This window comes from Lissotriton helveticus, chromosome 4_1, assembly GCF_964261635.1.
Source record: "Lissotriton helveticus chromosome 4_1, aLisHel1.1, whole genome shotgun sequence".
Classification (NCBI taxonomy): domain Eukaryota; kingdom Metazoa; phylum Chordata; class Amphibia; order Caudata; family Salamandridae; genus Lissotriton; species Lissotriton helveticus.
This window is the reverse complement of record NC_136063.1, coordinates 1533255655-1533269264: the sequence shown is the minus strand read 5'-3', so window position 1 is coordinate 1533269264 and position 13610 is coordinate 1533255655. Positions and strand designations below refer to the sequence as shown.

Here is a 13610-nt window from a genome sequence, read left to right as displayed (position 1 = left end):
TTATACACATATTATGAGTACTGCCTCTGAAACACAAGCTTTCACTAGCAACCAAAAAATTTGCAAGATGTTACAATTTAGTATGTATCATTCCTCATGCATAAATTATATGACAGACTTGAGTATGTCACCTGTTCATGATGCTACTACAAACGTACTATACTACCCATAGGTTATTAATTGACAAGAAAAGAATGTAAACTATTTGTATTTTCCTTAGCTTTAAAGTCAAAGAAAAATCTAAAACAATTATCACATGTAAAATGCAGAAGCAATTTATTGATGGGAACTTTTAAATTGAAGGTGCCATTCCACCTCAAAGAAATCTATTCAATGTTTTTACAGCAAGAAGACACCTTATTGTTTGGTCTACTTGGACAGGGATCCAGCACATCCTTAAACAGGTTTTTCTAAACCTATACAAACAAAGTAACAATAAAATAAGAGTAGGATCAATAAGGTTGATGGAAGAAATCTGTAATTCAACATCATTGCATCATCGTGAAATTTTACACCTCAGGGAGTCCACGTTTCTAATAATAGGCACTCTGTTTTACTCCAAAACAGAAACCAGAAGAAAATAATCTTTACTTTTTAGGCTAAAATGCGATTCTTTAAAACGGTCCACTTTTAATAAATTAACAGACGACTAAGCTGAAACTAGCTTCATTATATGCAATGTGAAGCTCATAACTGCACAACTAGGCAAGACTGCAGCAGTATGGTGCACTGTAATGTATCAGATTTTGCTAATTTTCGACTCATTCAAAAAAACGACCATTTTATATGGAGATGGTTTAAGAGGTTTAAATAACAGAACATTTTAAAGAATTTGGGATTTATGGCACACACGCTTTGGAATTGGGAGGGGAAAAGCACACCAAAAATTATCAGTCGTCATTAGATTAGTTGCAGAACCAGATTCAGACCTACATAAAAAGTTAACCAGATTAAAGATCAAGTGGAAAACTTAGGTACAATAAGAATTTACCATGAATTAACCAGAACTGAACACGATTGCTCGTAGATTATCTGCAAACGCATAGCATCTCAAGCATGCTAGTGCTGTCTTGAGATTGTCACCACATTTTAATATTTATGAAGTGGCACAGAAACGAATTTAGTCAAAAGCTGATAAAACCAAAATGTTCACACATGAAACACTAATACGTGTTTATAAAGTGACGCTAAGAAATAAGGAATAAATAGGAGGAACCTACTGGACTGATGAAAGCAGGCCCTTTTGCAACCCTTTCAGCATTCAATACTTCAATGATTGGTCTTTTCAGCGATAAATTTAGATGGCGCTCTTCTTTTAATTTCATACCGATGAGAAAGACTTCAGTACTAATTTCCTTCCTAGTCTCTTCCAAAAAAATAGAGATATATCCATTCTGCATGGATATGTCACATGAGCTTCAAGTGCTTTTATAATTTGGAATATTGATCACAAACATTGGAGTTTATGCGTAATGAGCACAAAAACAATGGATTTGTGTGCATTGGAGTGCTATAGCAGCCTTTTGGGCACAATCTGATATTTGACTAACACGCACTGCAAAAACTACACCAGTGAAAACATTTAAAATACCCTCACAAAAATAAAAAAAATACAAAAAGAAAATAAATGCCAATAAATACTTTTTCTTTTCTATATGGCCAATAGCCAGCACATGACCAACAAAAAGAATTTTAACATTGCACTAAGTCCGAGAAATGTTTGTTAAAGTTTTAATGCACTCATACGATGTCAGAATTAGTGATCACAAGATTATGGGAATGGTTGACTATTTGATAACCATTAAATTTGGCAGAACTAATCAGAAAAAAATATACTTATTTTTGCAACTTGTCAAATTTGGTTTCTGGGGCATAATCATTTTCTGTATGAACTGAGTAGGGCAATCTTGCTGTATAGATTTATACATAGATCTTCCTTTGATTTGACTGTGCAATGCTAAAGCCATCTCTGTGCAACTAACCAAATGTAAAACATCTTAGGATTGCACACAGTCAAGTTTGGAGCACTTCAGAATCCAACAGCTTTTGAAACCTCAGGGTCATCTGGAGTCATCAAGAAACCTCCGGAAGAGTTTCAACACCATAAATGTCTTTAAATGAATGCAAAGAGCTCTCCATTAGCAGAGCCCACCAGAATATTCATCATCTTCTTCCCCGTGAGAACCAGGCCCGGCACCAACTTCAGCTGCTCCACCTGCCCCTTCCTGGGGCGTCACCGGAGACTTCTTCTTGATTCCACCGCCAGGAACCATCAAGCTTAGTGAAAGCTTAGCATACTGCCGAAAATTAAAAAGAAGCAATCAAAGGGAGAGCAAAACTGACACACAGAATACAAAAATAAAAAAATGTACAGAGGTAGCATCTTAAAACTGACTAGCCGATTATCCAGCGTTTATTATGACACACAGACAAAAACAATTGCTCCCATAGTTTTCCTAAAAGCAAATTTCATTTTAAAGGCAGGTCTACTCAGCTGAAAGGATCCTGGAGGTTACTGGTTCATTTTTATTGTTAATATACTTTAATTACCTGAAGATGATAGGTTTCATAGTTATTAAATCAAATCAAGTGAAGGAAATGATAGCTAGATAGACAAAGCAAAGTGCAAACTATTTAATCATGATAAGCAAATAAGGATGATCCAATAACTATGACAAAGAAAATGATGCAATAAATAATAGTCAGGTAGTCACACATTCTAGAATGATCCAGGCTTCAAAAACTATACCAAGGGCGGAAATAGCATGTAGAACTGAAGGTGGCCACAAATGGAATATCCACAACCATAAAAAATAGTCTACTTGCATAAATTTAACATTTAGACCTCGTAGAATAAATTAGCAGGTCATCATCAGGACGGACGGACGGACAGACAGACAGACAGACAGACAGACAGACAGACAGACAGACAGACAGACAGACAGACAGACAGACAGACAGACAGACAGACAGACAGACAGACAGACAGACAGACAGACAGACAGACAGGCAGGCAGGCAGGCAGGCAGGCAGGCAGGCAGGCAGACCTCAGGTAAATCTCTTCAGTTTTTGAGAAATTTAAAAAGTGTTTGATGGTGTGCATAAATGGGTTAAATTATAGTGATATCTGGATATTTAATCCGCAGATGTCCGAGTGCACAGATGGTTGGCAAATACAATTAACAAAATAAAGGCCCATCGTTTGCCAAAGGACCTTTTTCTCCTGCTGCCCATTATGGATGTGCAAATACACTGTGCTCAGACAGGCTGTTGGTCAGAAAGTATTTATGTTAGGTCACCATTACCCAACATGGAGCATTGGGGACAATGGTGGGAAAAAGAAAACCTAAAAGTGCATAGGGAGAGGTGTGGCAGATATGGTTTAAGATTTACAGATGCTGCAGAGTATTCACGAATCCCACAATAAAAATATTTGTTTTGCGTTTTTGTATTCATTTTAATGCCAAGGGGGGTCACTTTAGGGCCTCTTACAGTGTCTGGTAGTCAGGGTAGGCTTACCCTGCTCCCTAATAATAATAATAATAATAATAATAATAATAATCCACATTTGTAAAGCGCACAATCACCCGTTAGGGTCTCTAGGCGCTGGGGGCCGTCGGGAAGATTAAGCAAGCTATTGCCCAGAGTCGCATAGTGCTGGGCTAACCTGCCGCCGGACCCGGGGATCGAATCCTGATCCCCAGATTCCAGCGTCAGTCGCCCTGGCGCCACACCTCTCCCTACAGCCTTCCTGGGGTCCTCAAGATTCTTCAATAACATAATTCCGTGCGCTATAAATGCGCTTGAGAAATGCCTGTTGAGCATGGCTTTCCCCCTGTACAGTAGGGGTTGCCGCCCATGGAGGGCTGAGCGCTGCAGCCAACCCCCGCATATCCACAGGACAAGGGCAGTGGTTGTTAGCCATCCATAGGAAGTTCGGCACTAGCCTCTGACTGGGGGATGTGGGTGGTGGGTAAGTGCTTGGCCGCAGGAAACTGTAGAATAAAGTGAAGTTATAGTTAGCTTTGGTTATAGCTCCTCAAAGCTCATTTAAAAAAACACACTCCGAATTTCATTTATAAACCACAGTTTGAGAGCAGTTAGGATTATGAATTAAAGCAAAAAACATTGCAAATTGCGTGGTTGTGACAAAAATACATTTAGCTATGTATGTATTTAGATATATGGAAAATGCTACCCAACTTGTAACTATCTGATTGTAGTGCTGTAGAGTCACATGCTCTGCATACTCCTGCAATCTAGTGTTTGTCCCAGATTTTGCAACTTGTTTTTCATCAACAAAGTTTGAATCACAAGACTTGTTGTGAACTCCACAATGCATCAGTACATAGGTTTCATTCATATTATTTCCTTCCGCCATCAGGCACAAATGTTCAAGAATGCATAGCTGCAACCTACTCATTCCATGCCTGTTTCCTCTGTGCCATCTACAAACATTTGAATCCCAGTGACGAGAACAATGCCACCAAGGGTTTCTCCAAGCGATGCCTGGGATTTGTGCCCCTTCCGTCACCGCCCCATAGCGTTAAATGCACATGCAATTTTAACATCAAGAGTGTGCAAAAGAACTCTCTGCCAAAGACTCAAATTACTTCTGAAAGTTTTATGCAAAATTCTGTAATAAGTATGGGTAGTGATCAGCAAAGTTTTTCCACGCATAACGCATGTTAATTTATTAAAATTATGTGTATTAGGTGAAATGCTTGCAGAATAAAGTTATGCAGCGCAAGCGAGTCGTGGCACACATTCCGTTTCAAGGTTCTCCGAAGACGTTTTCTGCTAAACCAATCTCCAATGGGGAAAGAAAAGTTATGCAAAAAAAGAGCAAGCAGAAAAACAAGCAGATTTACAAGGATAGTTGGTCTGCTTAATATACAAAAACTGAAGTGCAGACAAATTACCTTATTGTTCATGAGAAGCTGCACATCCTATCATTGATTGAGGGTAGGAAGGCCTTCAGCACAAGAGAAATCGCACTCAACTCCACCAGACTGATTTGGAGCCTGGTTTCTGTCGAAGATTGGAGTCAGCAGATTGGAGTTAGCAAATCTCCAACTCCCCAACACAACAAGGACATGTTTGTTACCACAGTCAGCTCTGGGAGTTAGAGAGAAAGTGGTCTGCTGCTGGATCAATTGCACTTGAGCCGCACCTCTGCAGATCATAAGCCATTTCCTCTGAGACCTGGATGACAACCCTCAGATATACTCGATATTGGGCCTATTGGAAAATCAGATTCCATTGCAGAGCCTAGATGTGCCACCCGGGCAAGAAGCTCTGGAGCTAGTCCCACCGAGATCCAAGACCGAAGCCAAAACATTGGAAAACAATCAAAATGTCCTGGACTAGTTGCAGTGGAGGGATGGCCCTGAACTGCACTGTTTCCAGAATAACTCCAATAACTGGGAGTCAGGTAGGACTTTAACTCATTGCCAGTGAATCCCAACAATGTCTTGAGGTGGTCTGTGACTGGCTCTGTCGAGCCCACCTTTAGTAGACACTAATATCTCTGAACTCCGAATTGGACAGCGTCAACTGCCTTCACTTTCGTGAACACCCAAAGGGCGGTGGTGAGACCAAAGGGAAGCACAACTGAAAATGCTCTTGGCCCACGTTAAAACTGTCTATGAAAATATGCGTCCTGCAAGTCCAAGGACACCATCCAGCCCCCTAAATCCAGAGCATGCATGATCTAGGCCAACGTGAGCATTTTGAGGTCAAAAGAAAAAAAAAAGATCCCTGCGCTTTTCCAAGGAAATCGGAGAGTACAAACCATCTCCTCTTTCAGAGTCCAGAACTATCTTGATAGTACATTGAGATAAGACTCACAACTCGTGCAACAGAATGGACAGGTGTTCCTCCAAAATATGCTCTGACGTGGGGTGAAAGAGCTAGAAGGGCAAAAAAAAAAAAAAGGATATGGTATGCAAGAACCATCTGTCAGTCATGATATATTGCCACCCTGTCGACAGTGACTGTGAGAGCAGCGAGATATCAAGTCATCGCCAGTATCGTGGAATTATTCAATGGGGCCAAGTAGTGGGCTCTACGTATACCGCTGATATTGACTATAGCATACCTGCCGACCCACATACTGATGTCCATCGTGACTGGCCAGAGCAGCATGAAACCAAGTTGCTAGCGTTGTCGATTGATCCATATGGAGCCAAACAGTGGGTGGTGAAACTGGCTCTATCGTTCCCTTTTGTAGAAATGCCTGCCCATCCTCTTGTCCAGGTTTTGGTGGTCTTTGCTGATGGTATGGTAAATGGTGGAATATTGGATGATGTGGTATGAAATGTTAAGCAACAGCTGTGTGCGATGATGAAAAGCGTCCACTTGTCTGAGGTTATTTCTTACCACTGTGGAAGAAATAACTTTGTATACTCACTAATAGCAGTCAAGCCATAGTAGGACGCACTCAAACTATATAGTTACATCAAATCACTGAAAACAAAGAGTCCAGTGGAGCTGCCAGGGGGTAGGAGTGGCTGCCAATCAGCTTCCCCAATAGTTCAGCAATCTTCCTTCGAGCACCCTTCTCAGTCATCCAGCAAAACAAACTATCAGTCTCTGGAGATTCTTTTAAGGACTTACTTTTTTTCTCATCCAAAAAGTCAACATGTCTTTAGTCATTACTGACGTCATCAGGGTTAGAAAACCATATGGTGCATGATTAGATTACAGTCATTAAGATTTCACTTCTATGTTCTCAAGTTTCCAGTAATACATCCAAAATTAGGAATTCAAATAATCCAGTTAGAAGCTCAATCATTAAGACCCTAGTTTAATACAATGAGTGTTGGTACCTACTGTGTGTCAACAAACTAGTGCATTGCCAGCCAGCTGAGAGATACCTGTCAATCATGAGGGCACATTATTACAAAACATGCGGTTCAATAACCCCAATTCAAACTATAGGAGTGCATCCGCATATCAGGAATAAATGTGTTTTTAAAGAGTAAATACCAATTGTGACCAAATACGTATTATTCCCACTAAAAAAACACAACTCCCATTTGAAGATGTGATCAAAGCCGCAGTGCACCCACATATGACGATGAGACTTGCTGGTATACAAGAAGAGCTCACCTTCTCTATGGAAACATCACCCAGATCAAAGTAAAATGCAGTATCAGCACTAACTCTATGTACAGTGTCTACAAAGAAAAGCATAGCATACTAAAATCAAACATCAAAAGTGTGATGGTGCGATTATCTCCATATCAAACAAAAACTCAGTGAATCTTATCAACAGCAATTCACCATCCTAAAGAGACACTTGTTCTAAACAATATTACAGAGTTGGGGTGTACACACGTCAAGCTACAGTTGTATTACAAATCTGAAATACAAGGCCACAAAGTACATTCATCATTCCATGGTTCATATTATCATAACTATATGTGACAAATCTTGATTAACTGTCCGCACCCCAGTTAGAATTATCTCTAAGTATTGTATTGTGTCTCAACACCTCCTAGGCATTCAATCCGGCTCCTCGTAGAACGCGTGTATGAGGCGTTCACCACCTTTGGTCTATCTTGGGTTCACTATTAAGTGCGGATATAGAAGACAGACTAACCTAAAAATGTCTCTGCCTAATCACACTTCTAGCCGACGTGCCATGTGGGTGCCATCTTGGATTAGGGTATTATCCAAAATAAAGAACTAGTTACTTACCTGTACACTATGGTTCTCCAGTATTAGCTTTCATAGATTCACATGCTTTTATCTTCCCCGTCGTCATGGTGGGAGTCTCCCGGTAAATGATAACCATAGCAGTAGAAGAAAAAACTGCCTGGAGGCCATAGAGTAGTGAAACCACTTGGTAACCTCTCCTCCTCCTTGTGTGGCCCAAACTACAGCCAATCAGCAGCCAGCACCAGCCTACACCATTCCCAGCAGAGCCACCATACCTCAGATTTCCTACCGCCCAAGAGTGAGCTATGCAGGAAACCAGAGATAAAAAGGTGGTCTACCTAATGGAAACGGGGAGGCGGGCGGGCGCATGTGAATCTATGAAAGATAATACTGGAGAACCATAGTGTACAGGTAAGTAACTAGTTCTTTCTCCAGTATTCAATCTTTCATAGATTCACATGCTTGTATCAGAGTAGATAGCAGTCCTTGTAGTTAGAGCGTTTCTAGGCTAGACCCCTTTCTTTTCTCGGGGCTGTGCGCCATAAATTCCTTTTGGAAAAAGAACTCATTACAAATTAAAATGTACAAACAATCAAACTTTGCCATTTCAGATATTAGCATAAAGGGAAAAAACCACTTTATATAGACAAAAAAACAGTAGAGTAAAATTCATAAACATGTACCTTATTTAAAGAGATGTCGTAGAACTGCCTGTCCCACTGCCGCATCTGCTTTCCATTCCGTGTCCAGACAGTAATGTTTGGTGAATGTATGAACATTCGACCAAGTCGCTGCTCTGCATATGTCTGGAAGGGGTACTCCTGCTAGCAATGCAGAAGACGTCTCCATCTTCCGTGTATCATGGGCACGGACTTTCACGTCGAGAGGCCTTCCTGCTTTCTCTTGACAAAAAACAATGGTGGATGCAATCCATCTGGAGATGGAGGAACGTGAAAGGGCCAGACCTTTTCTGGGCCCCGAGTAGGAGACAAACAGCTGGTTTGATTTGCGAAAACTTTTAGTCTTTTCAATGTAGAACTTTAGGCATCTGCCAATGTCTAAAGTATGTAGAGCTTTTTCAGCCGCTGTAGAAGGATTTTTAAAATATGTAGGCAGGATCACTGGTTCATTTAGATGAAAAGACGAAGGTATTTTAGGCACAAATTTCGGATTAGTCCTTAGCATCACCTTATCTTGCCTGAATAGTATGAAGGGATCCTGTATAGAAAAAGCTTGGATCTCGCTGACCCTCCTAGCAGATGTGAGCGCCAGCAGTAATGCTACTTTCCATGACAGGAATCGCAGTTCAGATTTGTGGATCGGCTCGAACGGAGCTTTCATAAGTTGTGACAAGACTGTGTTTAGCTGCCATGCGGGTGGAGGACGCTTAATTGGAGGAAATCTTCTGAATAGTCCTCTTAAGAACTCCTTGATTAGTCTGTTAGACCACAGAGATGGGCATCCTGGAGATCTTCTGTATCTAGATATTGCTGATAAATGGACTTTAATAGATGAGTGCGAAAGCCCTGATTTGGCTAAGTGCAGCAAGTAAGGAAGAATTTGCTCAGGAGAAGACGTCAAAAGATGCACTGTATGAGCAAGGCACCAAATACAGAATCGTTTCCATTTAGCAGAATATGTCTTGTTGGTAGACAGCGCTGCGGAACTTTGCAATATTTCACGACATTCCGGAGTGATATCTAATGACTGGAATTCGTGCTCAAAAGGTTCCAAGCCGACAATTTTAGAGATGTCAATTGCGGATGAAGTACTTGGCCTCTGTTCATGGAAATCAAATCCCTGGTCGTTGGGAGCTGAATTCTTGGCTCCACCGACAGTTGAAGAAGCTCTGTATACCAAAACTGCCTCTGCCAGGCTGGGGCTATCAGTATTATTTGGCAAGGTTCTGATCTCATTTTCCTCAGTAATCTGGGAATTAGGGGAAAAGGAGGGAAGGCATAAGCAAACATCCCTGTCCATCGGAGTTGAAGAGCATTCCCTCTCGAACCCTGTTGAGGGAACCTGCTGGCATAATGTCTGCACTTTTTGTTGCTCTGAGTTGCAAACAGGTCCAGACTTGGCTTGCCCCACAAATTGAAAATCCGATTCAGCTGGACTTGACATAGTTCCCACTCGTGGCAAATGTCGGATGACCTGCTTAACAGATCCGCTTTTATGTTGTCTACCCCTGGAACATGTTCCACTTGCAGCGTTATGTTCTGACGCAATAGCCATTTCCAGATCCTTTGTGCCTGAATCGACAGGGGTTTTGATCTCGTTCCACCCTGCTTGCGCAGGTAAAACATTGTTGTTGTGCTGTCCGTACGCACTAAGACCGATGAACCTTGGATCCTGGGAAGGAAGGCCTGAAGGCCCAGGAAGACGGCTTTCAATTCCAAGAGATTGATGTGAAGTTTTGTCTCTTGAGGAGACCAAAGGCCTTGAATCTCCAGGTCTTGTAGATGTGCCCCCCAACCTCGTAATGAAGCATCTGATGTCATGACGTAGCTTGGAGATTGAAGTTCGAATACCAGGCCCTTTGTTAGATTGCTCCTGATACCCCACCATGACATTGCACGTTTGATCTGATGGGTTATGACCAGCTTGTCGTCGAAGGAACCCAAGGCTTGGACCCATTGTTTGTCCAGGGCTTCTTGCAGCGGTCCCATCTGTAAACGGCAATTGGGAATCAATGGGATACAAGAGGACATTATTCCCAGTAATGACTTGAATATTCTGATGGAAGTGAACTTCTTTGTTGCCAGAGATGCAGTCAAATTCAAGATTTTTGTTACCCGTTCTTCTGATGGGTAAGCTTTCATTTCCTGTGTTTTCAAGATTGCTCCTAGGAATTGTAGGGTACAAGTCGGGCGAAAAAATGATTTTTCTCTGTTTATCCGAAGGCCTAATCTTTGGAAGAGATCCGTGCACATCCGTAGAGATCTCTGTGTTGCCTGGAACGATGATCCTTTTATTAACCAGTCGTCCAGGTATGGGAAAACCTGTAGACTTTGCTGCCTTAAATGCGCCGCTATTGGAGCCATGCATTTTGTGAATACTCTGGGGGCAGACTTCAGGCCGAAAGGCAAAACTCTGAACTGGGAATGGCGCCCCGCCACCATAAATCGCAGATACCTCTTGTGTTTTTTGTGTATCGGAATGTGGAAGTATGCATCCAACAGGTCTAAAGAGACCATGTGGTCTCCCTTGCGGAGCAGTAGAAGAATTTCCTGTAAGGACAGCATACAGAAAGAAATTTTCTTTATGTATGTGTTCAGATCTCTGAGGTCCAGTACCTGCCTCCATTTTGATGATTGCTTTTTCCTTATAAGGAAGAAGTGTGAGTAAAAACCTGTTCCTCGCTGGTCTGATTGGACTTCCTCTATCGCTCCTTTCATTATGAGTGATAAGATCTCTGCTTTGAGAGCTGCTATATGTTGATGAACTCTGCAGAGAGGGGGACGATTTGGAGGCCTTTGTGAGAATTCCAGGGTGTGACCCTGTGTAATGATGTCTAATACCGATCTGTCCGATGTTATGGACTGCCAATGCGGGAGAAACTGAGAGAGGTAGTGGAACTGGTCGATCTGAAGCGGAATTGGAGGCGCCTGAAAAATATCACTGTCTGCGACCAGAGTCTTGCTTCCCTCTGGCGGCGGACTTTCTTCTTCCTTGTTGTTGGAAGGAAGTGTTCGAGGACCGGTATTGCTGGTTGGAGGAGTACTGACGGTAACCCTGTTGGTTGTAAGGTTGGTACCGATTAGATTGGAAAGAGGAACGTTGCTGTTGAAAACGTCCTCTGGATCCTCGGCCACGAAAGGACTGATAACGACCTTGCTGTAAAGATCCCAAGGATCTAGCAGTATCAGTATCTGCTTTTATCCCCTGTAAAGCCTCATCGATCTGTTTACCGAAGAGGCTTTCGCCATCGAATGGCATGTCCAAGATTTTAGACTGGACCTCCGGTCGAAAGGATGTAGCTTTGAGCCATCCTTGCCTCCGTAGGGTCACCGCCCCAGCCATCTGGCGGAAAGCTATAGACGCTATGTCCATTGCCACGTCTATGGACTCCGATGCTGCTCTGGCTCCATCCTGCAGGATGGTAGTCGCCTCCTCTTTCTTGTCCTCCGGAAGGTGCGACAGGAATGGTGCGATGTCAGACCACATCTGTCTATTGAACCGGCTCAGAAGGGCCATCGCGTTGATAGCTTTGATGGAAGCTGCTGCCATGACTGCAAAACGTTTACCTATGCCGTCCATCTTCTTGCCCTCCTTATCAGGAGGCGCCACACATGTAGCAATAGGGTTCTTGGAGCGCTTCTGCGCTGCTTGAGTCACAACCGAGTCCGGTCGAGGATGACCAATAAGACATGCTGGAGCTGTCTCTACAGCGCGATACTTTTTGTCCAGCTTGGGTACGGATGCTGGGACTGAGGCTGGATTCTTCATCAGTTTGAGTCCTTCATCCCAGATATGGTCAATAATAGGAATGGCTCTTACCGACTTCCTGGAGGACTCCTTGAAATCATAAAGGAAACATTTGCTTTCCTTGATTGGCATATCAAGCTTAAATCTTTTAGCCGCTTTTCCCATCAAATCGTGAAAACTGGCTATGTCCTCTGGAGGAGAGCTTGATTGAGGCAAAGGTGACACCGGGGACGTTGGAGCAATATAATGGTCCCATTCCTCTCCAACCCCTTCATCCTGAGGAAGTTCCCCTTCCTCTTCTTGATCGTCCTGATCGGAATCATTTAAGTCATCCCGAATTGTAACAACATTTTGGACCTCCGTCCGAGGAGGAGGAGGAGGCGGCGGTTGAGCCGGGGCCGACTCCTTTGCAGGTTGAGAGGTTTTTTCAGCGGCCGCAGAAGCATTATCTTCCGTAAAACGACGATAATAGCTATCGATCATGCTTCTTAAGTCTGATATTAAAGAAGTAGGCACCGACATGGCCTCTTCCCGCACAGGCGTATCCACTTCCTCTTCATCATCATAGTGGTAGGCCTGGTGAAATGACTCGTATCTCATCTGGCCTTTGACCGGCCGATCCGTAAAAGAGAAGTGCTCCTGGACCTCCTGGTGGTCTTCCTCATCGGAATCCTGATGTTTAATATGGAGTTGCGAAGGACTGTAAGCAACACCAAAGGATCCTTCCTCCTCTGATTCCTGGCAATCCAGAATGGTAGAGGGCAGTAAAGGTGAAATCTTCGGCGTGGAAAAATCCCCTTTTTTGCTCATCAACGCTCCCGTCGACGGAGCAATCCTCTTAATGGAAATATATGTAGAAGTTATCTTGGTTGGAGATGGCATCGTCGACGATTTTTTCATCGTCGACGGGGCCGTCGACGGGACCGTCGACGGAACAATCATCCGCATCGTCGACGGGATACTCGTCGACGAAGATCTTGCCGTCGACGAAGGTCTGGCACTCACCGTCGACGGAGTTGTCGTCGTCATCGACGAAGCTGTCGTCGTGGAGATTGTCGTCGTCGTCGAGGTCGTCGACGGCCTCGTCGGCGATCTGACTGGAATATCAGTAGATTTCGTCGACGGAAGCGACGACGGAGCCTTCTTTTCTGTGGAAGGCTTGAGAGGAGTTGGAGGGAGTGAAGTAGAAGGTTCACCTTCCTTAGATTTTCCTGCTTTTTGTTTCCTCACATCTCCCTTTTCCTCAGAGGACCCTCTTTTTAATTTCTTAGAGGTGTGTCCCTTGGCTTCTCCCTCAGACTCCGAGTCATGAGTTTTCCTTTTCTGAAGCCATAATAAGAGGCGCGCTTCTCTATCCTTCAGTGTTTTGGCAGAGAAGGTGCGGCAATACTTGCAGTCCTTAGGAACATGCTTAGGGTACAAACAGTACAAGCACTCCTTGTGAGGATCCTCAGAAAACAGCCTGGCCTTGCCACAGGACCTGCAAGCTCTGAAAAGACTCTTCTTGGAGCTTTCAG

General features: G+C 43.2%; 1 protein-coding gene across 1 annotated transcript in view; it reads right to left on the bottom strand.

The window, feature by feature from the left end:
• Positions 1 to 254: 254 nt before the first annotated feature.
• Positions 255 to 13610, bottom strand: part of NAPG (NSF attachment protein gamma) — a 154097-nt gene continuing 140741 nt past the window's right edge. The window contains exon 12 of the mRNA XM_078688150.1: positions 255 to 2297. Within this exon, the coding sequence (XP_078544276.1) occupies positions 2139 to 2297 (159 nt within the window). The 3' untranslated portion in view covers positions 255 to 2138. The remainder of the gene's footprint in view (positions 2298 to 13610) is intronic.